At 44.5% G+C, this 26150-nt stretch overlaps 1 protein-coding gene across 1 annotated transcript; it reads right to left on the bottom strand.

The window, feature by feature from the left end:
* Positions 1-20755: 20755 nt before the first annotated feature.
* LOC143564496 (putative peroxidase 26) lies at positions 20756-22611 on the bottom strand. The gene is made up of 4 exons (XM_077051755.1): positions 22366-22611; positions 22070-22249; positions 21816-21975; positions 20756-21244 (listed from the first exon to the last, which is right to left on the bottom strand). The coding sequence occupies exons 1-4, from the start codon at positions 22609-22611 to the stop codon at positions 20817-20819; spliced, it is 1014 nt and encodes a 337-aa protein (XP_076907870.1). The 3' UTR covers positions 20756-20816.
* Positions 22612-26150: the final 3539 nt, after the last annotated feature.

The following is a 26150-nucleotide window of genomic DNA, read 5'->3' as shown; positions in this document are numbered from 1 at the left end:
TATAGCCGGCTGAATAGTATTCCTGTTCTACCAACTGTGGCCTACGCACGTGCCATGCTGGCAGTTGGTGGGTAGGCAGCGGCTGATAGTGACCAGGCCTGCTGTGTACTATTCCTTTTCCACCAACTGCAGGCTATGCACGTGGTATGACAGGAGTTGGTGAGTAGGCAGCGGCTAACAGTGACCAGGTCTGCTGTGTACTATTCCTTTTCCACCAACTGCAGGCTATACACGTGGTATGACAGGAGTTGGTGAGTAGGCAGCGGCTAATAGTGACATACAGTACAAGAGCATGTTGCTCGCCATACTGTTGTCAATGAGCTGTCGTATCTCTGGTCAGATCTTTTGCCCATACCTCGTCAGGTACAGTACAAAAGATCCTCCAGTATTGTACTTACTGGCTCATTTGGGCGGGAGTATTCCCCCTCCCGCCTTTGTGCGGGATTGTTCCCGGCTTTGCTCATTCCTTCTTCAGGTGACATTACTGAATTATTTTGAGAGCTAAGTGCCTTGTGCGTGTAGCCTTGCTGCGCGGGTGGCCTTCCCTGATGGCTTGTATCCGCAGCTGCGGGAACAGGCGGAGTACTTCACCATTGGGAGACATTTCCTGCGGGAACAGCTTGCGTACTGCGCGTAAGGACGTCACGTCTCTGAGCATGGTGGGTCCTGCGGATCCAGTTGGTTTCTGCGCAGACGTCTCTCTTCAAGGTGAGTCCTGCGGGTCCAACTGGGCTCTGCTGGGACCTACCTCTTCAAGTCCCCCCAGTCCAATGTTCTTCTCATGAATGTTTAATAAGTGAGGTGAACTTTTGGACTTAAGCAAAGGGTTTTGAAAAGGGTTTAGTTTTAAGGTTTTCCATGGGGATTCTTCCCGCGGAAGTCCTAATGTCACTTGCAGAAATTCCCGACTTTCCTGCTTGATCTTTGGGTATGATGCGGGTAGGTCTGTAACCTTCTCGCAAGTCAGGAGCGTTGAGTCCCACTTGTGTAGATTCTCCATGAGGTTTTGGTAGTTTTGAACATAGTGATCAATTATGTTAAAACCACCAATTCCATCTTGGAGCTTCAAACAATGTAGTTCTCGACGTTCCCGCTATGCGGGGATGTTATTCCCGTTTCCGCAAGCATGGTCCAGAAGATCCTTCTTGGTTTCAATTCCCTGCGGAGCGCTAGGTATGTGAAGGGTTTTGCCTTGACACTGTACCCGCACTCGTCTTACGGTTACTTTACTTCCAAGGTATTCCTGGCGTCAATTCCCTGCGGGTGCTCAGTATGTGAAGGGTTTTGTATTGACACTGTACCCGCACCCGTCTTATGGTTACTTGGTTGCCGAGGTATGGGGTATATTCCCGCTTACTTTTAAATCTTTTTGAAATTTTGAAATTCGAAGAGTTGGTGAAAGGATAAGAACAGTCCAAACTGTTGAAACGTCGTCCGACGGTTTCTTCTGACAGTGTCAGGACGTGCAGGAAGTTATGGCGACGTGACAGTATATGGTCATTCCAGGCGCTTTTTCAGGCGCGTGGGCGCGATTTTTCGGGCGCGTGGCCGCGAAATTAATGGCACGCGTCCTTTCAACAGCTGTTGCCAGCTTGCTCTTTGCCACGTGTCATAGTTTCATTGCACCTGCGATTTCTCTCTCTTCCGCATTAAATTCATCGCATTAATTGCGATGAGTATATAAAGGGGGAGAGGGTCCTTTGCAATCCACACTTTCACTTCTCTCTTCATCTTCTAAACGATTTCCGGCGAATACTCACTATTCCGTCTAGCATTCTTCTGAAATCGTTTTTCTGTACATCCAAACATGTCTTCTACTCACGATTTTGAAGCTGCTGCCGAGGAATCTGACGTGCACGTCGAGATCCCGACGTCTACGTCTGATAAAGACGATAAGAGCACTGCTGGCGAATGCCAGTGTGCTCTTCCCACTAAGCTTTTTCAGTACATCGTCCGGAAGTTCATGCTCGAGCCGTTCGAGCCTGAGTTTCCGGAGTCACACCAGAAGGTGTACGATGCCCCCAAAGGCAAAATAGGGGTGTATGCTGCATTCTTCGTTTATGGGAATCTCAGGTTCCCATTGACGAAGTTTGTATACCGTGTCTTGGAGAGGCACGGTGTGCATCTGACGGAGGTACACCCGATGGCGATCGCCAAGATCCGCCACTTTGAGTGGGTGTGCCTCATTCTGGGCGTGGAGCCCCATGTTGACCGCCTGATGACCTTCTATTCTTGGAGATGCATCCAGGGGTGGTATACCTTGGTCAATCGGATCAAGGGTCTGAAGATCTGCGCAACCGAGCGCAGTCTTCGGTCGTGGAAGAGGGAGTTTTTTTATATCTCCGCTCGCGTCGTCCTGATAGCGATGACGTTTAAGAATGGGAGAGCACTCCCCGCCCTTCACGCCCCAAACTACCAGGAGGCGGAATGGTTCGCCAAGATCTCTCGGATCCAGACTCCGGTGTACCGCTTTGCGGAGTCTGGGATGGTGATGCTTGGGATGAGCCGGGTGTGGAAGGAGGCGTCACAGGTTCCCATCGTCCTCGAATACGGTTTGAACTCTGTCCCTTACGGTATGCTCTGTCTTCTTTGTTTATATAGGTTTGTCTTCTAACTGTTTGTTTCTTTTATTTCAGAGGGGAACGATTTGCAGTCTCTCCTGCAGCCGCGGGAGAGTGATGGTCCCGCTCGGATGGGTACTCGTGCTCTCGATGAGAACGAGTTGCCCATCTTGGAGCAAACGAGGGATCGGTTTGTGGAGGTCTACCCGCCAGGCCACCCTATTCTGAGCACCACGCGGCCAGGTAAGGCGTTATTCAACCCTCGACCTCTCAATGCTGAAACCTCTGCTGGAATTCCTCTAATCTTGTCATCTTCCGATGAGGAATCCGCAGATGGTCCTCCGTTGGTGCGGAAGAAGAAGGCTGCCGGCGGGAAGGGGAAGGCGAAGGTTGCCTCCACTGCCGATCCGGTGCATCGGTCTGATTCAGACCGAGAGCGAGGAGGCGGCGGGGAACCCAGGTGGTGAAAAGACCACTGCTCCGGAGGCTGAGACGACTGTCACCTCCGAGCAGCCCAGGACGACGACGGTGAGCGGCGTGAAGAGGCCGGCTCCATCGGGTTCGTCCCTGCCTGTTCGCACCTTTAGGCTCAAGAAGACCCGTAAGTACAAACTTCAGTTAATTTTAACTTTATATATTTCCGCCATTATACTTATATCTTCTTTGTACAGGCGTGGATGCTGCCGCATTCCAGGGTGGAGCGGGGAGGAGCACCTCCGGACCCATGACGGTAGGCTTGGTCAACCTACCTGAGGCGGTGACCCAGGCGACTGCGCCTACTTCAGTTGGTTCAGTTGCTCACCTAGTTGAGCCAACTGTTCCAACTGTGATGACATCTCCGCCGGCTGTCAGTGCCATATTTACTGAATCTTTCACTGAGCCGGCGGTGACTATTTCTGCGGGCTCTTACGCAGCGGCGACCACGGTTGTGAGTTCACCTCCGTTGGTTTCTACCGCGGCGGCCTCCATGCCTCCTCCGACGTCGGCAACTACGGCCGATCCTTCAGGTATGCTTGGGGCTTCTCGCCAACCTCTGCCTCCTTCCCATCTGCCTGACCTCTTGGATGGATTTCCCTTGGGTTCAGGTGATGGGTTTGGCGGCTATCGGCCTGTTGTCGACCCTACAGGTGCGTAGGGTTCTTTTGGCCTTTTTTTATATATATATATCATCTTTTCCTAACTGCTTTTTGTTTTTTGCAGTGTCGGATTCCAATGAAGTGTATGTTCCACGATGGAACATCCGCCGAGGAACAACCCTTCGCACGCCTGTGGAGTGCGTGGATTGGGCTCGTCACGCAGCTCCCAGTGGTGCGTTGGGGGAAGCAATGGCTAGCTACCAAGATGGTAGGCTAACCAACGAGCTTCGGATTCTCCTGGCCCGGATGCAGCCGCGCGTCGAGCTGCTCTGTCGTGAAAACGACAAGTTAAAAGCAGCCCGTATTCAAAAAGTAGCTCAGGCGCGGGCTGTCCGGGAGGAGAACAAGAGGCTTACCGCAGTGGCTGCGGAAAAGGAGAAGGCCTTCAAGGCCCTCGAGGTTGAAGTTCAGGCCCGACTCGAGGCCCGTTCCAAGGCTGCCCAAGCTGTTAACGAACAGCTTCGGCTGGCTAAGGAAACTGCACTGAACGCAACTGAGAGGGCCACCAAGGCTGAAGCTGTTGCTGAGCCTCTACGGCTCGAAAATGAGGAACTTAAAGCCAAACTAGAGGCGCTCCAACAGGCTCATGATACCTTGGCGATGGAAGACGCCAAGAAGCTCCAAGAGATCTTGGACCAGAGGGGGGTGCTTGACCACACTGAGCGGAAGCTAAAGGGCGTTGAAGAGGCTGCGGCTAAAGAAGTGTTGCTTGCCAACCTCAACAAAAGTGAAGCCGAACGCGCCCGTAACCAAGCTCAAGCTGCCCTCCAGGAGGCTCTGGTTACCAAGGAATGGCTTCTTCGAGAAGCGTTGTCGCAGGTAAGCTTAGCTTCCTAATGTCTTCACGCTTTTCTTTGTAAATAGAAAAGGTTTTGATACTTGTATTTTTTCTTGTAGGTTGTGCATCGAGTCTTCACGGACACATCATACGACGATGCCATGAGCGCAGCCCTCAACGCTTCTCACGAGGATGGGGAAAAGGCCGGCTTCCTGCTTGGTCTAGGGTTCGTTGAGAAAGGCATCCCGCCTTCCAACTTCCCTTTATATGATGTTGATACTGAAGCTGTATATGACCAAGCAGTGAATCAGTATGCCGCCTTCCCGCATCCGGTGGTGGAGAAGGTGAACGAAGTTGCTGCTGCTGATGATGGGCTAGCCATTCTAAAGACCTTCCTTGAACCGCCACACTCTACTGATGGTGCGGGTCCAAGTGGAAGTGGTCCTGAAGCTTGATCCTGAAGATCCCTTTCCACCATTAGAGTAGATTTTTATTTTTGTATAGCTTCTTTTGTATGCGGGTATGTACCCAGCAATCTTTGTAATATTTGAATTTCGATGGAATAAAGATTATTTGCCAATCCCTTGCCTTGTTTATTTCACGCATATTCTGATTTAACTTAGCAATTTCTTTAGTACTTAGATAAGTTAACTTTTCAACGTGGTAGATAATAAGTTAAAGTTTTGCGTCCTCTTTCATGATTGTGCGGATAAGACCGTCACTTGCACTTAGTAGGATGGCTAAACTTTGCCTATATCTGACCTGCGTGGAAGTTTTCCTCATCTTTTCCTTTGAAATTTTCTAAGTGTTTAGAATAAGTTAACCTTTGAACGTGGTAGATAATAGGTTGAAGTTTTGCTTCCTCGTTCGTGATTGTGCGGGTAAGACCGTCACTTGCACTTAGTAGGATGGCTAAACTTTGCCTACATCTGACCTGCGTGGAGGTTTTCCTCATCATTCTGTTAGAAATTTTCTAAGTATTTTGAATAAGTTAACCGTTCGACGCGTGGTTGTCAATAGGTTAGTTCGGTTTCCTCTATCATGATTTGTGCGGTTAGGACCGGCACTTTCATTTAGTGGGATGAACAAACTTTACCTATGACTGACCTGCGTGAAGGTTTGCCGTTTTTTGGGTTTATGCGGGTTTTGCCGCCTTCCCCACGCAACGACTTTCCACGTAATTATGCGGTGAATACCGGCATATCAGTGTTGAATAAATTAACCGTTCGACGCGCGGTTGTGAATAGGTTAGTGTTCAGTTTCCTCTATCATGATTCGTGCGGATAGACCGGCACTTTCATTTAGTGGGATGACTGAACTTTACCTTTAACTGACCTGCGTGAAGGTTTGCCGTTTTTTGGGTTTATGCGGGTTTTGCCGCCTTCCCCACGCAACGACTTTCTTTCACACTTATGTATGCGGTGAAGACCGGCATATCCGTGTAGAAAGTTCATAAGTATAAATGTAAAATCATCAGCGTCAATGTGATAAGGAGAATCATTTCCATTAGAAGTGGCTCTGGGCCTTTTCTTTACAAGTTTTGAATTGATCTACATGCACTGTGTAATCGAGCTCCCTTCCATGTTGTTGGGTTGGGAGTGCCATCGAGCCGATATGCACCTGGTTCGGGATCTCGTTGTTTACGCAGTATGTAGTCTCCAACATTGAAGCTGCAGTTTTATTCGTGTTTTCCCAAACTGGGGTTCTACACGCATCAGCCTGCTCAGCGTTCGTTACGCCACGAGGTGCGCGAGCGTCCCATCTCTGACAAATGCTTCGACGATGTCCTTTACGTCTGTGCATTCTTCAGTGTTGTGGCCTTTTGTCCTGTGAAAGTCACAGTATTTGCTCCGATCAGCATTGTGACGATGTCGGATTATTGGAGCCTTTGGCCATGGGAGCTCCTCAGTGGCGAATATCTCGGTGACGCTTTTGGTGAGTTGCGTCCATCTGGAGTTCTGGTTCGACTGTACGTTATCCCTTCCGCCCAACCGATGTTGCAAGCCGGATGAGGTGTCAAAGTTTACCCTTGACTGCCAAATACCTAGCTTCCGCTTTTTGTTTAGTCGGGCGGTAAGGACGTTGTCTTCTCTTGTTTTCTGAGTGTAGAGGTTTGTGCTCTGGGGGAGATCTCTACCCAGTTGCTTCTCCGTTTCCGCAAATCGTTTAGCTACTGTCATGATGGCATCCCATGTGGATGGCATGCCATCTCTACCCGTTAAGGTGCGGATGAGACCTGGGTCGTTCGCGCCCTGGATGAAAGCAGCGCGAACAAGATCTTCGCTAATATTACCCAGACTTAGCTTCTTTGAGTTGAAGCGAGTGATGAAGTCTGGCAAAGATTCATCTTCTTCTCGAATGCAATTGAGGATTGTCCATTGCTCTTCGGTATACTTTCTTTGTTGGCTGAAGTGTTGGCTAAACTTCTGCTGGAAGTCTTCCCAATCGTAGATGTGGTGGACCGGTAGACGATCGAACCACGCTCTAGCTGCCCATACAAGCGTCATTTGGAACATGTAACACCACGTAGGTTCCGTCCAACTACTGACGGTTGCCCCCGCTATGAACCTGTTCAAATGATCGTCTGGATCAGATATACCATCGTAAGTGCCGATGTTGGACATCTGTTTAGCACTTTTCGGGACGATTGCTTCCGCAATGTCCCTTGCAAATTTGGACGTTCCCGCCTTTGCAGCAGTTGGTGTAAATGTTTTGGAGAAGTCACGTGGGTTTCCACCCGCGTTTTTTGGTTTGAAGGTTTCTCCAAAATGCCTTTTCGGTTGGGAGTCCGTTTCCTTACGCTTCCCTTTCGCCTTATGACGAGGGTTTGCGTCACTATCGGATTCCTCCGAATCATCATCCAAGTACTCTATGAATTCCTCAGGCTGTTGGAGTGAACGTAAGCGTTCATCCAACTCCGCTTGGAATTCTTTTTGACGTGCTTCCGCCCACGCTTTAACTTCATCGAGTGTTTGGCGGGGGAGCCTCGTTCTTTGTCTGTCTAACTGGGTATCGGTGAATCTCAGTGAGAGATTATTTACTGCACTTGCCCCAGCTTGGGTAACCGGGGTAGTGTTCGTAAAATTTACTGCACTTACCCCGGCTTGGGTAACCGGGGTAGTGTTCGTAAAAACTGTGTAGTCGTCGGTATTCCCCCCAGTAGCTGGGGTTGTGGTTACCGGAGTTTCTTTAACCATCTTTCCAGAAGTTTTGAGAAAACTGAAAAAGAATTAAGTTCTAGCTTTTATGCACGGATGGCGCCAATGAAGAAACACTAATCGACCCCGGGCAGATTACGGATAATCTGGGGGTTAAATAGATGTTTCCCACGAGGGGTTAGATCCGGCAAAGATGGTTCTTCTGATAACCTGCAAAACAGACACCGTGAGCTCGTCACTGAGAAGGGGGGGGGTACCTCCTTGTGACCACCCTCCAGCGTGAGAATCAGACTAGATTGCTCTTGAATATAAGTGTATATTAAGAGATTGCTAGAGCAGATATCAGGTATAAGATATAAGATACAAGATAAGATGAGATGATCATACCATTTGAGGTATTTATAGCCGAAGGTAGGTTTCCAAGAAGGTATAGCCGGCTGAATAGTATTCCTGTTCTACCAACTGTGGCCTACGCACGTGCCATGCTGGCAGTTGGTGGGTAGGCAGCGGCTGACAGTGACCAGGCCTGCTGTGTACTATTCCTTTTCCACCAACTGCAGGCTATGCACGTGGTATGACAGGAGTTGGTGAGTAGGCAGCGGCTAACAGTGACCAGGCCTGCTGTGTACTATTCCTTTTCCACCAACTGCAGGCTATGCACGTGGTATGATAGGAGTTGGTGAGTAGGCAGCGGCTAATAGTGACATACAGTACAAGAGCATGCTGCTCGCCATACTGTTGTCAATGAGCTGTCGTATCTCTGGTCAGATCTTTTGCCCATACCTCGTCAGGTACAGTACAAAAGATCCTCCAGTATTGTACGGACTGGCTCATTTGGGCGGGAGTATTCCCCCTCCCGCCTTTGTGCGGGATTGTTCCCGGCTTTGCTCATTCCTTCTTCAGGTGACATTACTGAATTATTTTGAGAGCTAAGTGCCTTGTGCGTGTAGCCTTGCTGCGCGGGTGGCCTTCCCTGATGGCTTGTATCCGCAGCTGCGGGAACAGGCGGAGTACTTCACCATTGGGAGGCATTTCCTGCGGGAACAGCTTGCGTACTGCGCGTAAGGACGTCACGTCTCTGAGCATGGTGGGTCCTGCGGATCCAGTTGGTTTCTGCGCAGACGTCTCTCTTCAAGGTGAGTCCTGCGGGTCCAACTGGGCTCTGCTGGGACCTACCTCTTCAGTACTCTTGCCATCCTTGCACTCAATACCTCTTATAACCTTCAGCCTTTTCGATATGAATTTGTGTATCACATATTCAACACCCTCAACATTTTTATTTTTCAAATCCATAAAGTTGTCCAGTCTCGCCATTCTAACAAAGTGAATCAGAAATGGCTACAAAGCAAAACATGTACGGACATTATAAATTGTGATATAAAGGATTTAAAAAACATATAATTTTATTAAGTAATTTACCAGACGGTAAGCCATAGTTGTAGTCAATACAGGGTTATTGCCTTCTTCTGAACTATCATCATCAACATCAATCACATCATGATCTGAATTTATTGATCATCTTCATTAGGTGCTTCATGAGTTAGTAGAACTTGAATTCCATTTGGACGGAAAATTGTCATGCTGAAGACGGATACACCAACGAAATCAAACACACGGAAATTAATAATGCTAAGAGGCATGTCCTCCACAACTTGCTTTCATCCATCAATACTGAAATGGTAGAAACTCCCAAATTTTTCCATCGTAAGATTCCACTAGGGAACGCCACTTGCACGTATAGGTAACCAGATCTGTTAGAATTTTGTTGTGAAAATGACGAGTAACAAAAGAAGAAGGCAACAATTACATAAAAGCAAAAATGATGCATCAGTGGAAAATATAACAAACAATAAAAGAAAGTTGAAACCAAATGAATAAGATGAGTACCAAAGTATTTAATATTGGTTTCAGCATGATCTTGTAAAGCAAAGAACCATTGATCCAGATGAAAACAAGTCATGTGGAAGGTGGAATCTCCTTCTAACAGAAACACCATTGCTCCGAGAGCTCCCAAGCCAACATTCTATACCAGCCTTTTCCATCCACAAGTTAAACAGTAATCTGTTCCAGTTAATCTGTTCTTAGGTACCTTTTGATGATTTGAATACGTTTTTAATAACATTAGTGATTTGTAGGATTTTAGTTGGCTGTATTGCTTAATCTATATGACTTTTTTTTGGGTACATTTGAATCTTTTATGCTTTTAGTTCAGTTAATTATTTTAAGACTTCCAAGTACTTTTGATTCTGTGTGGTATTGCTTATTTTGTGTTCAAATCGAGGTATCGAACTTGGGCTGAGGGTTATTGGGCATTGAATCTCACAAACATGATACATAATCTCATTCCAGAATCTAAGTTCGCTGTTCATCTGTTAAGGTATCAGACGAATCTCATTCTAGGATCAAAGTTCATTATTCATCATCAAGTATTGAAGTTACAATGACTACTATTCATTTCATCTTGATCATGCCTATCCTCGTCTAAGGAAACAGACATCTTTTAGATCGTTTTCTATAACTTATTCCGTGACCATTTCATTCAATTTAAAGATCACGTTAAAGTTTTTTTTAAAAAAAACTTTCCCTATATTGGTTTCAAGGGAATTGTTTCCGTTGTCTGAACCTCACAAAAAATCATTAAGTTTTGGGGATAATGTTGGCTGCAAACATTATCAGAAGAAAATTGGTGTTAAGGATTAAAATCAGAGTTGAAACCAAAATGGTGTTCTCATCACTAGAGCCTTATGCAGTTGACCGCTATTTGGACAAGTTGGACAATTTTTCAAACTTGATTAAACAAATCCGACCTCGATTGATAAATGAGTTTGGGTATTTGAACAAATTAGACCATCGATTGAACAACTCCGACCAAAAATGTGAGATTGTGAGAATATCTTACATTTAATATATTAACGTTAACTAGTTAAAATTTTATCTATGAATTATTTCTAGTATTCTTTTAACAGCGAACGTCTTGCATATGTGACGCACACACTTTGCGCATCACAAGTTCATTTTGGTAGCAACACGCATCCGAGTGCCACACTTTTTAAAGCCAAGAAGTGATGTGTAGATCCAACTTTCTATGCGCCGGGAATGTGGGGTGTAACAAAAGATCAAGGGTATATACTATATAAGAATGAAATTCAATCATTTTGCTTTATATCTTCAAAAAGGTTGAGTCAACCCTTGGCGTGTCTACGTTATTATTGGAATTTTTGCCTTAAAAACAGAGTGAGGACAAGATGAAAGCGCGTTACTCTTCCCAACTTCAAGAAGCAGAGACAAACGGTCATTTCAAGAGACAAACTTTCTGATGTATCTGCAACTTAAGTTTTAAGTTAATTCCTGTATATTTGTGTCCTTTTTACGTCATATATTGTCACTTGGACTACATAACTACATAACATCTTTAAATTTTCAATGATCAACCTTCAAAGGTACATAAATAAAGTTTTACATGTCATTAAGTTTTACCTGAAGAGGTAGGTCCCAGCAGAGCCCAGTTGGACCCGCAAGACTCACCTTGAAGAGGGACGTCTGCGCAGAAACCAACTGGATCCGCAGGACCCACCATGCTCAGAGACGTGACGTCCTTACGCGCAGTACGCAAGCTGTTCCCGCAGGAAATGCCTCCCAATGGTGAAGGACTCTGCCTGTTCCCGCAGCTGCGGATACAAGCCATCAGGGAAGGCCACCCGCGCAGCAAGGCTACACGCACAAGGCACTGAGCTCTCAATCACTCAGTGTCACCTGAAGGAATGAGCAAAGCCGGGAACAATCCCGCACAAAGGCGGGAGGGGGAATACTCCCGCCCAACTAAGCCAGTCCGTACGATACGGGAAGATCTTCTGTACTGTACCTGACGAGGTATGGGCAAAAGATCTGACTAAAGATACGACAGCTTATTGACAACAGTATGGCGAGCAGCATGCTCCTGTACTGTATGTCACTATTAGCCGCTGCCTACTCACCAACTCCTGTCATACCACGTGCATAGCCGGCAGTTGGTGGAAAAGGAATAGTACACAGCAGGCCTGGTCACTGTCAGCCGCTGCCTACCCACCAACTACCAGCAGGGCACGTGCGTAGGCCACAGTTGGTGGAACAGGAATACTATTCAGCCGGCCACACCTCCTTGGAAACCTACCTTCGGCTATAAATACCCCAAATGGTATGATCATCTCATCTTATCATATCTTATCACATTACCATCATATTATCATCATATTATACCTGATATCTGCTCTAGCAATCTCTTAATATACATTTATATTTAAAGAGCAATCTAGTCTGATTCTCACGCCGGAGGGTGGTCACAAGGAGGAACCCCCCCTTCTCAGTGACAAGCTCACGGTGTCTGTTTTGCAGGTTATCAGAAGAACCATCTTTGCCGGGTCTACCCCTCGTGGGAAACATCTATCTAACCCCCAGGTTACCCGTAATCTGCCCGGGGTCCGGGTAGTGTTTCTTCATTGGCGCCATCCGTGCATAAAAGCTAGAACTTCATTTCTTTTCAGTTTTTTCAAACTTCTGGAAAGATGGTTAAAGAAACTCCGGTAACCACAACCCCAGCTACTGGGGGGAATACCGGCGACTACATAGTATTTACAAACACTACCCCGGTTACCCAAGCCGGGGCAAGTGAAGTAAATTTTACGAACACTACCCCAGTTACCCAAGCTGGGGCAAGTGTAGTAAATAATCGCTCACTGGGATTCACCGATACCCAGTTAGAGAAACGAACAAGACTCCCCCGCCAAACACTCGATGAAGTTAAGGCATGGGCGGAGGCACGTCAGAAGGAATTCCAAGCTGAGTTGGACGAACGCTTGCGTTCCGTCCAACAGGCTGACGAATTCGAAGAATACTTGGACGATGACTCGGAGGAATCCGACACCGACGCGAACCCTCGCCATAGGGCAAAAGGGAAGCGTAAGGAAACGGACTCCCAACCGAGAAGGCGTTTTGGAGAAGCCTTCAAACCAAAAAACACAGGTGGAAGTCCACGTGACTTCTCCAAAACATTCAGACCAACTGTGGCAAATGCGGGAACGTCCAAATTTGCAAGGGACATTGCGGAAGCAATCGCCCCAAAAAGTGCCAAACAGATGTCCAACATCGGCACTTATGATGGTATATCTGACCCAGATGATCATTTGAACAGATTCATAGCGGGGGCAACCGTCAGCAATTGGACGGAACCTACGTGGTGTTACATGTTTCAAATGACGCTTGTTGGGCCAGCCAGAGCGTGGTTCGATCGTCTACCGGTCAACCACATCTACGACTGGGCAGACTTCCAACAGAAGTTTAGCCAACATTTCAGCCAACAACGAAAGTATACCTAGTAGCAATGGACAATCCTCAAATGCATTAGAGAGAAAGATGAATCTTTGCTAGACTTCATCACTCGCTTCAACTCAAAGAAGCTAAGTCTGGGTAATATCAGCGAAGATCTTGTTCGCGCTGCCTTCATCCAGGGCGCGAACGACCCAGAGCTCATCCGCACCTTAACGGGTAAAGATGGCATGCCATCCACATGGGATGCCATCATGACAGCAGCAAAACGCTTTGCGGAAACGGAGAAGCAACTGGGTAGAGATCTCCCACAGAGCACAAACCTCTACACCCAGAAAACAAGAGAAGACAACGTCCTTACCGCCCGATTAAACAAAAAGCGGAAGCTAGGCATTTGGCAGTCAAGGGTAAACTTTGACACCTCATCCGGCTTGCAACATCGGTTAGGCGGAAGAGATAACGTACAGTCAAACCAGAACTCCAGATGGACGCCGCTCACCAAAAGCGTCACCGAGATATTCGCCACTGAGGAGCTCCCATGGCCAAAGGCTCCAATAATCCGACATCGTCACAATGCTGATCGGAGCAAATACTGTGACTTTCACAGGACAAAAGGCCACAATACTGAAGAATGCATAGACGTAAAGGACATGGTCGAAGCATTTGTCAGAGATGGGACGCTCGCGCACCTCGTGGCGCAATGAACGCTGAGCAGGCTGATGCGTGTAGAACCCCAGCTGGGGAAAACACGAATAAAATTACAGCTTCAATGTGGAGACTACATGCTGCGTAAAGAACGAGATCCCGAACCAGGTGCATATCGGCTCGATGGCACTCCCATCCCAACAACATGGAAGGGAGCTCAATTACACAGTTTGCATGTAGATCAATTCCAAATTTGTAAAGAAAAGGCCCAGAGCCACTTCTAATGGAAATGATTCTCCTTAGAACATCGACGCTGATGATTTTACATTTATACTTTATGAACTTTCAACACGGATATGCCGGTTTTCACCGCATAATTACGTGGAAAGTCGTTGAGTGGGGAAGGCGGCAAAACCCGCATAAACCCAAAAAACGGCAAACCTTCACGCAGGTCAGTTGAAGGGGAAAAGTTCAGTCATCCCACTAAATGAAATTGCCGGTATATCCGCATGAATCATGATAGAGGAAACTGAACACTAACCTATTAACAACCGCGCGTCGAACAGTTAATTTATTCAACACGGATATGCCGGTTTTCACCGCATAATTACGTGGAAAGTCGTTGCGTGGGGAAGGCGGCAAAACCCGCATAAACCCAAAAAACGGCAAACCTTCACGCAGGTCAGTTGAAGGGGAAAAGTTCAGTCATCCCACTAAATGAAAGTGCCGGTATATCCGCATGAATCATGATAGAGGAAACTGAACACTAACCTATTAACAACCGCGCGTCGAACAGTTAATTTATTCAACACGGATATGCCGGTTTTCACCGCATAATTACGTGGAAAGTCGTTGCGTGGGGAAGGCGGCAAAACCCGCATAAACCCAAAAAACGGCAAACCTTCACGCAGGTCAGTTGAAGGGGAAAAGTTCAGTCATCCCACTAAATGAAAGTGCCGGTCTATCCGCATGAATCATGATAGAGGAAACTGAACACTAACCTATTGACAACCGCGCGTCGAACGGTTAACTTATTCAACAAAAGGATGAGGAAAACCTACACGCAGGTTAGATGTAGGTAAAGTTTAGCCATCCTACTAAGTGCAAGTGACGGTCCTACCCGCACAATCACGAAAGAGGAAGCAAAACTTCAACCTATTATCTACCACGTTCAAAGGTTAACTTATCCTAAACACTTAGAAATTTCAAAAAAGATGAGGAAAACCTCCACGCAGGTCAGATGTAGGTAAAGTTTAGCCATCCTACTAAGTGCAAGTGACGGTCCTACCCGCACAATCACGAAAGAGGAAGCAAAACTTCAACCTATTATCTACCACGTTCAAAGGTTAACTTATTCTACACTTGGAAAATTGCTAATTTAAACTAAAGTATGCAAGTCATATAACGTTTATAAAGCAAGGAATCCAGAGAAAGTAGCGGTCTTACCCGCACAAAGATTTATATTTCACAATGATTCATTACAAGAATGGCCGGGTAACTACCCGCCTACAAGAAAATAAATCTATACAAGCTAAATCTATCCTAGCAGTAGGAAGGGATCTTCAGGATCAGGCTTCAGGGCCACTTCCACTTGGACCTGCACCATCAGTAGAACGTGGCGGTTCAAGGAAAGCTTTAAGGATAGCTAGCCCATCATCAGCAGCAGCAACTTGGTTCACCTTCTCCACCACTGGATGCGGGGAAGGCGGCATACTGATTCACTGCTTGGTCGTAAACAGCTTCAGTATCAACATTATACAAAGGGAAGTTGGAAGGCGGGATGCCTTTCTCAACGAACCCTAGACCAAGCAGGAAGCCGGCCTTTTCCCCATCCTCGTGAGAAGCGTTGAGGGCTGCGCTCATAGCATCGTCATAAGACATCTCCGTGAAGACCCGATGCACAACCTACAAGAAAATATACAAGTATCAGAACCTTTTCTATTTACAAAGAAAAGCGTAAAGACATGAAAAGCATACCTGAGACAACGCTTCTCGAAGAAGCCATTCCTTGGCAACCAGAGCTTCTTGGAGGGCAGCTTGAGCTTCGTTATGGGCGCGTTCGGCTTCACTCTTGTTGAGGTTGGCAAGCAACACTTCTTTAGCCGCATCCTCTTCGACGCCCTTTAGCTTCCGCTCAGTATGGTCAAGCACCCCCCTCTGGTCCAAGATCTCTTGGAGCTTTTTGGCGTCTTCCATCGCCAAGGCATCATGAGCCTGCTGGAGAGCCTCTAATTTGGCTTTAAGCTCTTCATTCTCCACGCGTAGAGGCTCAGCAACAGCTTCAGCCTTGGTGGCCCTCTCGGTTGCGTTCCTTGCAGTTTCCTTAGCCAGCCGAAGCTGTTCATTAACAGCTTGGGCAGCCTTGGAACGGGCCTCGAGCCGGGCCTGAACTTCAACCTCGAGGGCCTTGAAGGCCTTCTCCTTTTCCGCAGCCACTGCGGTAAGCCTTTGGTTCTCCTCCCGGACAGCCCGCGCCTGAGCTACTTCTTTAATGCGAGCTGCTTTTAACTTGTCGTTTTCACGACAAAGCAGCTCGACGCGCGGCTGCATCCGGGCCAGGAGAACCCGAAGCTCATTGGTTAGCCTACCCTCCTGGTAGCTAGCCATGGCTTCCCCCAACGCACCACTGGGAGCAGCGTGACTAGCCCACTCCACGCACTCCACAGGGGTGCGAAGGGTTGTTCCTCGGCGGATGTTCCATCGTGGAACATACACTTCATTGGAATCCGACACTGCAAAAAACAAAAAGCAGTTAGGAAAAGATGATAAAAAAATATATAAAATGGGCCAAAAGAACCCTACGCACCTGTAGGGTCAATAACAGGCCGATAGCCGCCAAACCCATCACCTGAACCCAAGGGAAATCCATCCAAGAGGTCAGGCAGATGGGAAGGAGGCAGAGGTTGGCGATAAGCCCCATGCATACCTGAAGGTTCGGCCGTCGTTGCCGATGACGGAGGAGGCATGGTAACAGCCGCCGCAGTCGCCGCCGCGGAATCCGCAGCAAAAGTAACCGCCGGCTCAGTGAAAGATGCGGTAAAAATGGCACTGACAGCCGGCGGTGACGTCATCACAGCTGGAACAGTCGGCTCAACGGAATGAGCAACTGAACCAGTGGAAGCAGGCGCAGGCGCAGCCGCCTGGGTCGTCGCCTCAGGTAGGCTGACCAAGCCAACCGTCATGGGCGGAGGGGTACTCCTCTGCGCTCCACCCTGGAATGCGTCAACATCCACGCCTGCACAAAGAAGATAAGTGTTGATGATATTAAGCTATGAAGTTAAAGATAACGGAAGTTTGTACTTACGGGTTTTCTTGAGCCTAAATGTACGGACAGGCGGGGATGAACCCGATGGAGCCGGCCTCTTCACGCCGCTCACCATTGTCATCCTGGGCTCTCCGGTGACAGTTGTCACAGCCTCCGGAATGGTGGTCTTATCACCACCGGGATTCCCCGCCACCTCTTCGCTCTCGGTCTCCGAGTCAGACCGAGGCACCGGATCGGCAGTGGAGGCCACCTTCTCCTTCCCCTTCCCGCCGGCAGCCTTCTTCTTCCGCACCAACGGAGGACCATCTTCGGATTCCTCATCAGAACATACGATTAGAGGAATTCCGGCAGAGGTTTCAACATTGAGGGGTCGAGGGTTGAATAGCGCCTTACCTGGCCGCCTGGCGCTAAGGATCACGTGGCCTAGCGGGTAGACCTCCACGAACCGATCCACCGTTTGTTCTAGGATGGGCAACTCGTTCTCGTCTAGAGCGCGAGTACCCATCCGAGCGGAACCGTCAGCCTCCCGCGGGTACATGAGCGACTGCAAGTCGTTCCCCTCTGAAATAAACAGGAAAGAATTTAGAAGAAATTCTAAATCAACAAAAAGAAACAGAGCATACCGTAAGGAACAGAGTTCGAACCGTATTCAAGGACGATTGGGATCTTTTGCGTATCCGCATCCTTCCACACCCGGCTCATCCCGAGCATCACCATCCCGGACTCCGCAAACCGGTAAACCGGAGATTGGACTCGGGATATCCTCGAAAACCATTCCGCCTCCTGGTAGTTGGAGGCGTGAAGGCTGGGAAGTGCTTGCCCATTCTTGAATTTCATGGCAAGGGGGATGGCGCGAGCGGAAATGTAGAAGAACTCCCGCTTCCACGAGCGAAGACTGCGCTCGGTTGCGCAAATCTTCAAACCCTTAATCCGGGTTATCAGGGTATACCACCCCTGGATGCACCTCCAAGTGTAGAAGGTCATCAGGCGGTCGACATAGGGCTCAATGCCCAGAATCCGGCACACCCACTCGAAGTGGCGAATCTTCGCGATCGCCATCGGGTGCACCTCGGTCAGGTGTACACCGTGCCTCTCAAGGACACGGTAAACAAACTTTGTCAATGGGAACCTAAGATTCCCATAAACAAAGAATGCAGCATATACCCCGATCTTGCCTCTGGGGGCATCATACACCGTCTGATGGGGTTCAGGAAACTCAGGCTCGAGAGACTCGAGCATGAACTTCCTGACGATGTACTGATACAGATCGACAGGCAGAGCACACTGACACTCGCCAGCAGTACTCTTGTCATCGGCTGTAGATTCGAGATCACGTGAAGACATCTTGCAGATGAAAGAAGAAAACGATTTCAAGGGAATGCTCGACTGAAAAGATGAGTATTCGCCGGAAATCGTTTTGAAGATGAAGAGAAGAGTGAAAGTGTGGATTACAAAGAACCCTCTCCCCCTTTATATACTAATCGCAATTAATGCGATGAATTTAATGCGGAGGAGAGAGAAATCGAAGGTGCAATGAAACTATGACACGTGGCAAAAAGCAAGCTGGCAACAGCTGTTGAAAGGACGCGTACCATTAATTTCGCGGCCACGCGCCCGAAAAATCGCGCCCACGCGCCTGAAAAAGCGTCTGGAATGACCAGGTACTGTCACGTCACCATAACTTCCTGCACGTCCTGACACAGTCAGAAGAAACCGTCGCACGACGTTTCAGAGGTTTGAACTGTTCTTATCCTTTCACCAACCTTTCGAATTTCAAAAATTCAAAAAGATTCAAAAGTAAGCGGGAAAATACCCCTTACCTTGGCAACCAAGTAACCATAAGACGGGTGCGGGTACAGTGTTAAGGCAAAACCCTTCACATACTTAGCACCTGCATGGAATTGAAGCCAAGAATACCTTGGCAACCAAGTAACTATAAGACGAGTGCGGGTACAGTGTTAAGGCAAAACCCTTCACATACCTAGCACCCGCAGGGAATTGACGCCAGGAATACCTTGGAAGTAAAGTAACCGTTAGACGAGCGCGGGTACAGTGTTAAGGCAAAACCCTTCACATACCTAGCGCTCCGCAGGGAATTGAAACCAAGAAGGATCTTCTGGGCAATGCTTGCGGAAACGGAAATAACATCCCCGCATAGCGGGAACGTCGAGAACTACATTGTTTGAAGCTCCAGGATGGAATTGGTGGTTTTAACATAATTGATCACTATGTTCAAAACTACCAAAACCTCATGGAAATTCCACACAAGTGGGACTCAAACGCCCCTGACTTGCGAGGAGGTTACAGACCTACCCGCATCATACCCAAAGATCAAGCAGGAAAGTCGGGAATTTCTGCAAGTGACAAGGACTTCCGCGGGAAGAATCCCCATCGAAAACCTTAAAAAACCCTTTTCAAAACCCTTTGCTTAAGTCCAAAAGTTCACCTCACTTTATTAAACATTCATGAGAAGAACATTGGACTGGGGGGACTTGAAGAGGTAGGTCCCAGCAGAGCCCAGTTGGACCCGCAAGACTCACCTTGAAGAAGGACGTCTGCGCAGAAACCAACTGGATCCGCAGGACCCACCATGCTCAGAGACGTGACGTCCTTACGCGCAGTACGCAAGCTGTTCCCGCAGGAAATGCCTCCCAATGGTGGACTCTGCCTGTTCCCGCAGCTGCGGATACAAGCCATCAGGGAAGGCCACCCGCGCAGCAAGGCTACACGCACAAGGCACTTAGCTCTCAATCACTCAGTGTCACCTGAAGGAATGAGCAAAGCCGGGAACAATCCCGCACAAAGGCGGGAGGGGGAATACTCCCGCCCAACTAAGCCAGTCCGTACGATACGGGAAGATCTTCTGTACTGTACCTGACGAGGTATGGGCAAAAGATCTGACTAAAGATACGACAGCTTATTGACAACAGTATGGCGAGCAGCATGCTCCTGTACTGTATGTCACTATTAGCCGCTGCCTACTCACCAACTCCTGTCATACCACGTGCATAGCCGGCAGTTGGTGGAAAAGGAATAGTACACAGCAGGCCTGGTCACTGTCAGCCGCTGCCTACCCACCAACTACCAGCAGGGCACGTGCGTAGGCCACAGTTGGTGGAACAGGAATACTATTCAGCCGGCCACACCTCCTTGGAAACCTATCTTCGGCTATAAATACCCCAAATGGTATGATCATCTCATCTTATCATATCTTATCACATTACCATCACATTATCATCATATTATACCTGATATCTGCTCTAGCAATCTCTTAATATACATTTATATTTAAAGAGCAATCTAGTCTGATTCTCACGCCGGAGGGTGGTCACAAGGAGGATCCCCCCCCCCCCCCTTCTCAGTGACAAGCTCACGGTGTCTGTTTTGCAGGTTATCAGAAGAACCATCTTTGCCGGGTCTACCCCTCGTGGGAAACATCTATCTAACCCCCAGGTTACCCGTAATCTGCCCGGGGTCCGGTTAGTGTTTCTTCAGTACATAAATAAAGTTTTACATGTCATTAAGTTATTTTTTGTTAAATGTTTAATTGTTGTTGTATAAAATATTTGGTTTTCTTTTAAAAAATCATTTTCCTTTTTTGTTTTGAGTCAGCTGTTATTTTTTAATAAAATCATATATGTTCTAAAGTAATCAATTTATTAGATATATTAAAATTTGCATTTTAAAAAAATGACTCACATTATAAATTTAAATTTGTTTGATTTAACACAAACTTATTTTAATCCCTTCACAAAACAATTTGAATATACATACTTAGACATGATCATATCAAAATGGTAAACATGAATTACATGGTTTAATGAAAACTCAAAAACATTAGCATGAGTATACTTATGAATAATACAAAACGATCTTTATAAGATCTCACTTTTATCTCATACACATAAATATTTGTATATATGTAGCGAGTGTACGCATAGTTGTCAACTTAACACGAATAAGTAGACCGATCTACTTATTAACAACACGACAATCCCTTCTTATTTCGCCTTTGGTTCCAGTAAGAACCTTTAGTCCCCCCATCTTGCTCATTGAGTAAGCGAATCCTAGCCTAAAGTCTTCAAGACCAATAGCATATTCATCGATAAGATCACGTGTGTCCGTGTCATTGCTGTTTAGCAGTTGTTGGTCAACCCCTAGAACGGATTTACTTGCCAACAGTCTTGTGTAGTAAGAGTTGGTAAACTTGTGTGTCGGGTTAACTGGGTTCAAGTTTATAAGCGGGTTGGCCTGACCCAACTTCACCTTCTTGGGACATTGCTTTTGTAAGAAGCTTAGTGTCGTTGGTTCCATGGTCGGGTCTGGTTTTCCTGTGTTGTTGAAGTTGTATAGTCGGTCTAGGATGTTGCTGCAACGAGTTCTGCCCATCATATGTCCTCCTAAAACCACCCATAAATAATATAAGTTAAAGAGGTTTTGTTTATTATTCACAAATTATAATTATATATAGTTTTAAATGTTTTATAGTTATCATAGTTTGTTAGCTTAATTTGTTATTATCTTTCTTCTTGTAATCACTACTATGTACAAGATCTGGTTTTTAGATACATAAAAAATATTGTTCACCAATGATACGTTTTTTAGTTCTTTTGAATTCTTTTGGAAATAATATCATAAGAGTTGCTAAAACGAATTTATTTTTTTTATTAATTGGCTATTTAATTTCAATTCAAAACCCTCAACGACACATGGGTCTTTTATTTGTTTAATTCGCTCGAGTCACTTTGGAGTTGCAAATACTATGATACCAGCATTCCAGACTTATAGCAGTTGAAGTCACTATCTTAAACAACAACTTTAACTGCTCTTTTAAGACACAAAATTTTCTTTCATCAAGTCTTTAAAAGTAACTCATTTTTGGGGGGAAAATTTCTCGTAACTTATGTTTTCAAAAGACTAGGAAACTAAAAGTGTTGGCTTTTAAGTGCAAAATACTGGAATTGAGGATACCTAGCAATGTAACCATGTCTTGCAAATTTAAACCTTTCTTTGTAAAGTATGCTAAAGCCGATTCCCACGAAATCGAGGGCGAGGGTAGGTCAACCCATTCCGCATCTGATTTCAACCCGTCTCTTCTTCCCAAGAAAACCGGGTATGACGGTCCACCCGACTGCCAATTTCAATTAAAAAAAAAAGTAAAATGAATATTTAGATCCTTGATGTAAAACATCACAATGAGAGAACATATAGTTACAAGGTCTTACAAAGAAAATGGCATCTCTAACAACAATATTAAGTATATCAGCACAAGATACTGCTCCGGGACACCTTGCTTCAATAACCTTTTTCACTATGTCTATCATAGCAAATCCGGCTAATCCCCGGTTCTTAGGCGATTTTTTCTCCGTGTTGTCACCATCCAACAAAATCGACGCATCACACCCCTATAGTTTCACACATTTAATATAAATCATATTGTTTTTTTTTCCTTTACCAAAAAAACGTTATAAAGATATGCAGTTATTAAGTATGTAGTTAGGAAAGTAAAAAAAACACGTACATTAACCATGCAATCAGCATACAACAGTTTAACGAGCTTAGGGGCTATGGTCTTGTCCTTAGTTAAAACCTTCATTTGTTGTCGAACAAAAGGTTCAACATTAGCACATGTGTTATGAACCTTGTAGTAATGGCGGATCAACGGTGACGATTCTGGTGGCAATAATCCTGTTGCCATCACCTCGACACCACAAACCGCCACAATGACTATAAAGGAGAGAAGCATAGAACCTAATTCTCTCTTCATCTCCTTGATACGTATAGATAATAATTATAGTAATAATAATATATAGTGTGATGAAAGTGTATGAGTGGTTGCAACTTTGTATGGTATTTATATAGGCTACAAGATGTGGTCTTCTACGTTGGTTTACACAATTACAGGTATTGGTCACGTGGGCTTTATTTAAATATTCATTTGTGGCCAGTTGGATTTTCTTAGAACCTAGCTTCAAGAAATAAAATAGTTATGTTTTTTTTATATATAATTTGGTATTGGGATCAACTTTACGTTTTGGGTGTCACGAGTCTTGAGTTTTACGTGGTTAATTTGTATGGATTCAATACGTTTTGGTTTTCAAGAAAATAAAACATTGTTATTAAGAAAAAGCATGCAAATAATTATTCTGTGTCTTGTATACTTCAGCTATCCGATTATTCAATACTCGTGGGATATGCTAAACTCTCAAATACAAATTTTATACAAACTATATAATACCATTTCAGATTTCACATAGGTTATTACCCGAAAAATTTATATAAATATGAAACTAAGGTCAATGCATTTGTATATTACTCTCTATTACTAATAACAAAATAAAGAAAATATGCTTATGAGTATGGTTGATAATCGTATGTATGCTTCAAGTAACGGGGCCGGGTATTGCACAATATCATACATATCCGTAAAAAATTAAAATCAATCTAATACATGAATACATTTCTAATTTGTTTCGGATGTCGAGTTTAGGTTCATTTGATATCCACCACAAAACGCTTCTTCATAAGTAAAAAATCCTAGAAATTAAAATTTATTTATATTGCATCTGGGATGACAAGAAACTTTCATTTCCAGAGGTTTGATTTTTGTGTCTTGCAAGAGATGGAGACGAAATTTTCAACGTATGGTTGGAGTCCTGTTGTAGACTATATGTTAGATGATATAATCTATGTGTGTAGGTTACCAATACAAAATTAAGCCATACATGAACAATGTAGTTTAATCTGATTTTTATTTACATATTTCTATTTCACATTTGTATGTAAGAAACACTGGATATTTATTTTAAAAAATATGAACCAATAATAAAAATGATTACTTGATGTATATATTATATCCTTTTCATTTAATGATAAGCTGGTGTATTATAATATATTGTTTTTACAATTTTGCATGTATACATTAATTAATATTTTGTCCCTAAAATTGTTGAGGTCATGTGGTATTGCAAGTGGTTTTGACTAATTAAGGTGTATGAAACATTCCTACGCATTCTTTCTTTCTACTATCGTCCATTATAAGTTAAACGCTAATTAAGTAGTACGCATGCCATCACAAAACTACAAATACTCTCTATGGCCTATTCATGTCGACCTTAAATCAGGTCTGAACAGCATAACCCACTGACTTTCTATTCTTTTAAAAAAAATTAAGATATATAACATGCAAATAGTTTCGTAATATTAATATAAATAATATTATTACAAGGCCTTTATTGTTAAAATTGTTGTCTTTTGTTATGTTTTACCTGGTTTTGATTTATATCCATGGGCTTCACTTTTTCTCACATCACGTATCAAATTAAAATCAAAACACTCAAAAGTTTTGATTGGGGAAGTAAAAAGAATTTGCCTGTAAAAACATATCAAACTATCACTTTTATATTCAGAGGTTTGTATCCTCCAGTTAAAGAGATACATGAGATCATTCACATCGCATACATTATATTCTATCATATAATTTTAACAAGAAACCATATTTTTCAAAATTTATCTTTTCATCTTTAAAAAACCACCACGTCTCCCATTCCCTATTTTTAATTTTATCTTTATAACCATTTATTTTATTAATTTTCTCGTTCTTATACACTCATATAAATTTGGTGGAGGATCAATAGTAGTTTTACATATATGAAAAGGTACCGTAATAACTTTTCTATATATTCTAAAGATGGAAGAGGGTTTGACGGATGGATTGGAAATGCTCTCCGAGTAAGAATTTGCTACATGTGTACTTCCATATGATCATATTTTAGCATGTTTTTTTTATTCTCATGTATTGATTTGGACGTTCCAAGTGACATGCTAATTAGTTAAATTTGGAGCAAAAGCCATCAACATGCATGCGTTCTCTTGTTTAGCACTACACCACCACATAATACAAAAACAAAGGTGGTGCCTTCATGTAACAAGAGTTCATAAAACTGTAATTATGGGCATTTCCCTTGGTTTTACTATAAACAGAAATCAAAACTCAACGTTTCTCTTATAAAGTTATTAGTAACCGATACAGGATTCACCTAGTTTCTTAGAGATTTGCCATAAATCCCGTGCTATATGGTACACATTGCACACGCGGGCAATAGATTGCTATTTAATGTATGTCCGTTATAAGGGCATAACACTTTAAACATATTATTCGCTACATACAAGGTATTCTCACTGGTTAGTTTCAAATTTGCTTTATGTTGATAGAATAGGGACACAACAAGTGCTTATCTCTTAATTATAATATTGATTCGAATAGGGGTTCCAAGTTGGGCCATGCCATGGAGTTTTCTCTGGTTGCGACCATTGGGGGCAAACTAATGTAAGAGCCTCCATTCGGGGACGTGCCAGCTAGCCTAGAACCCCAAGGTTTTATACTCGGGCTGGTGGCCCGTCAGTAATCCAAATTAATCGTTAAAAGGTGGAATAATTACTTTGGAGTTTAATCATCGAAATTTTAGGCACGGGGCAAGTAAAGCCAATGTGAACACTTGCACATGCTTAGTTTTTACTATGAGGAAATTAGTCACCAAGCAAAGATACCTTAACCGAGAAAGCCGTCAACGTGCATGTGTGACGGTCACGTACTTGCTCCAACAAAACCACCATTTACTTCTATAAAAATCGTATATCTTGGACTAACCTTTCTAGCATATAAGCCCGAGTGTTATGGCCTATTAATTTTGTTTTTCTTTATCGAAAAACATATTGTCATTTGTGGAAGGTGAATATCGGTGGGCTTTTTATTTGTTTTTTTTTTATAAAAAATAATAATAAAATAATAATGAAGTAGTTGTTTGAAGGGGCTCCATCCCTACCCAAGTCTCTTGTAACTCTAAAAAGATCCTTTTAATAATTTATTTTTCATTTAATACCATCAGTTAATTTGATTATTGAGAAAGTATTTCCTACATATTTATGTTTCATTTAAATATATTTAGTTAACGTATTGGTTAATTTGAACAGTTTTTTTCCCGCTACTTTTAGTAGCCTGTAATTCTTTTCTTAACGACACCAATCTAATTTTATTATTACCACTAAATACCACCAAATCTGCATATTGCATGATTCGAACCCTTCATTCTTAGGTTAAAGGAATACACTATTACCATTAGAATGTCCTTAGGGTGACCAATAGCCTATAAATAAGTACTCATTTGTAATGTTCAAGAAACATTATTCATTTACTTAAATTGTATATACCTTTTTTTTATTTATCGTTTGCATCACCTTGGTATTAGTATCACTAATTTTTAAAAGTGATGAGGTTCACTTATTTAGGTGTAAATTGTTAGTTTG

Source organism: Bidens hawaiensis, unplaced genomic scaffold, assembly GCF_021521415.1.
Source record: "Bidens hawaiensis isolate Kalapana, Puna unplaced genomic scaffold, B.hawaiensis_p1.1 tig00022011_1, whole genome shotgun sequence".
Classification (NCBI taxonomy): Eukaryota; Viridiplantae; Streptophyta; class Magnoliopsida; order Asterales; family Asteraceae; genus Bidens; species Bidens hawaiensis.
This window is presented reverse-complemented; position numbering and strand designations above follow the sequence as displayed.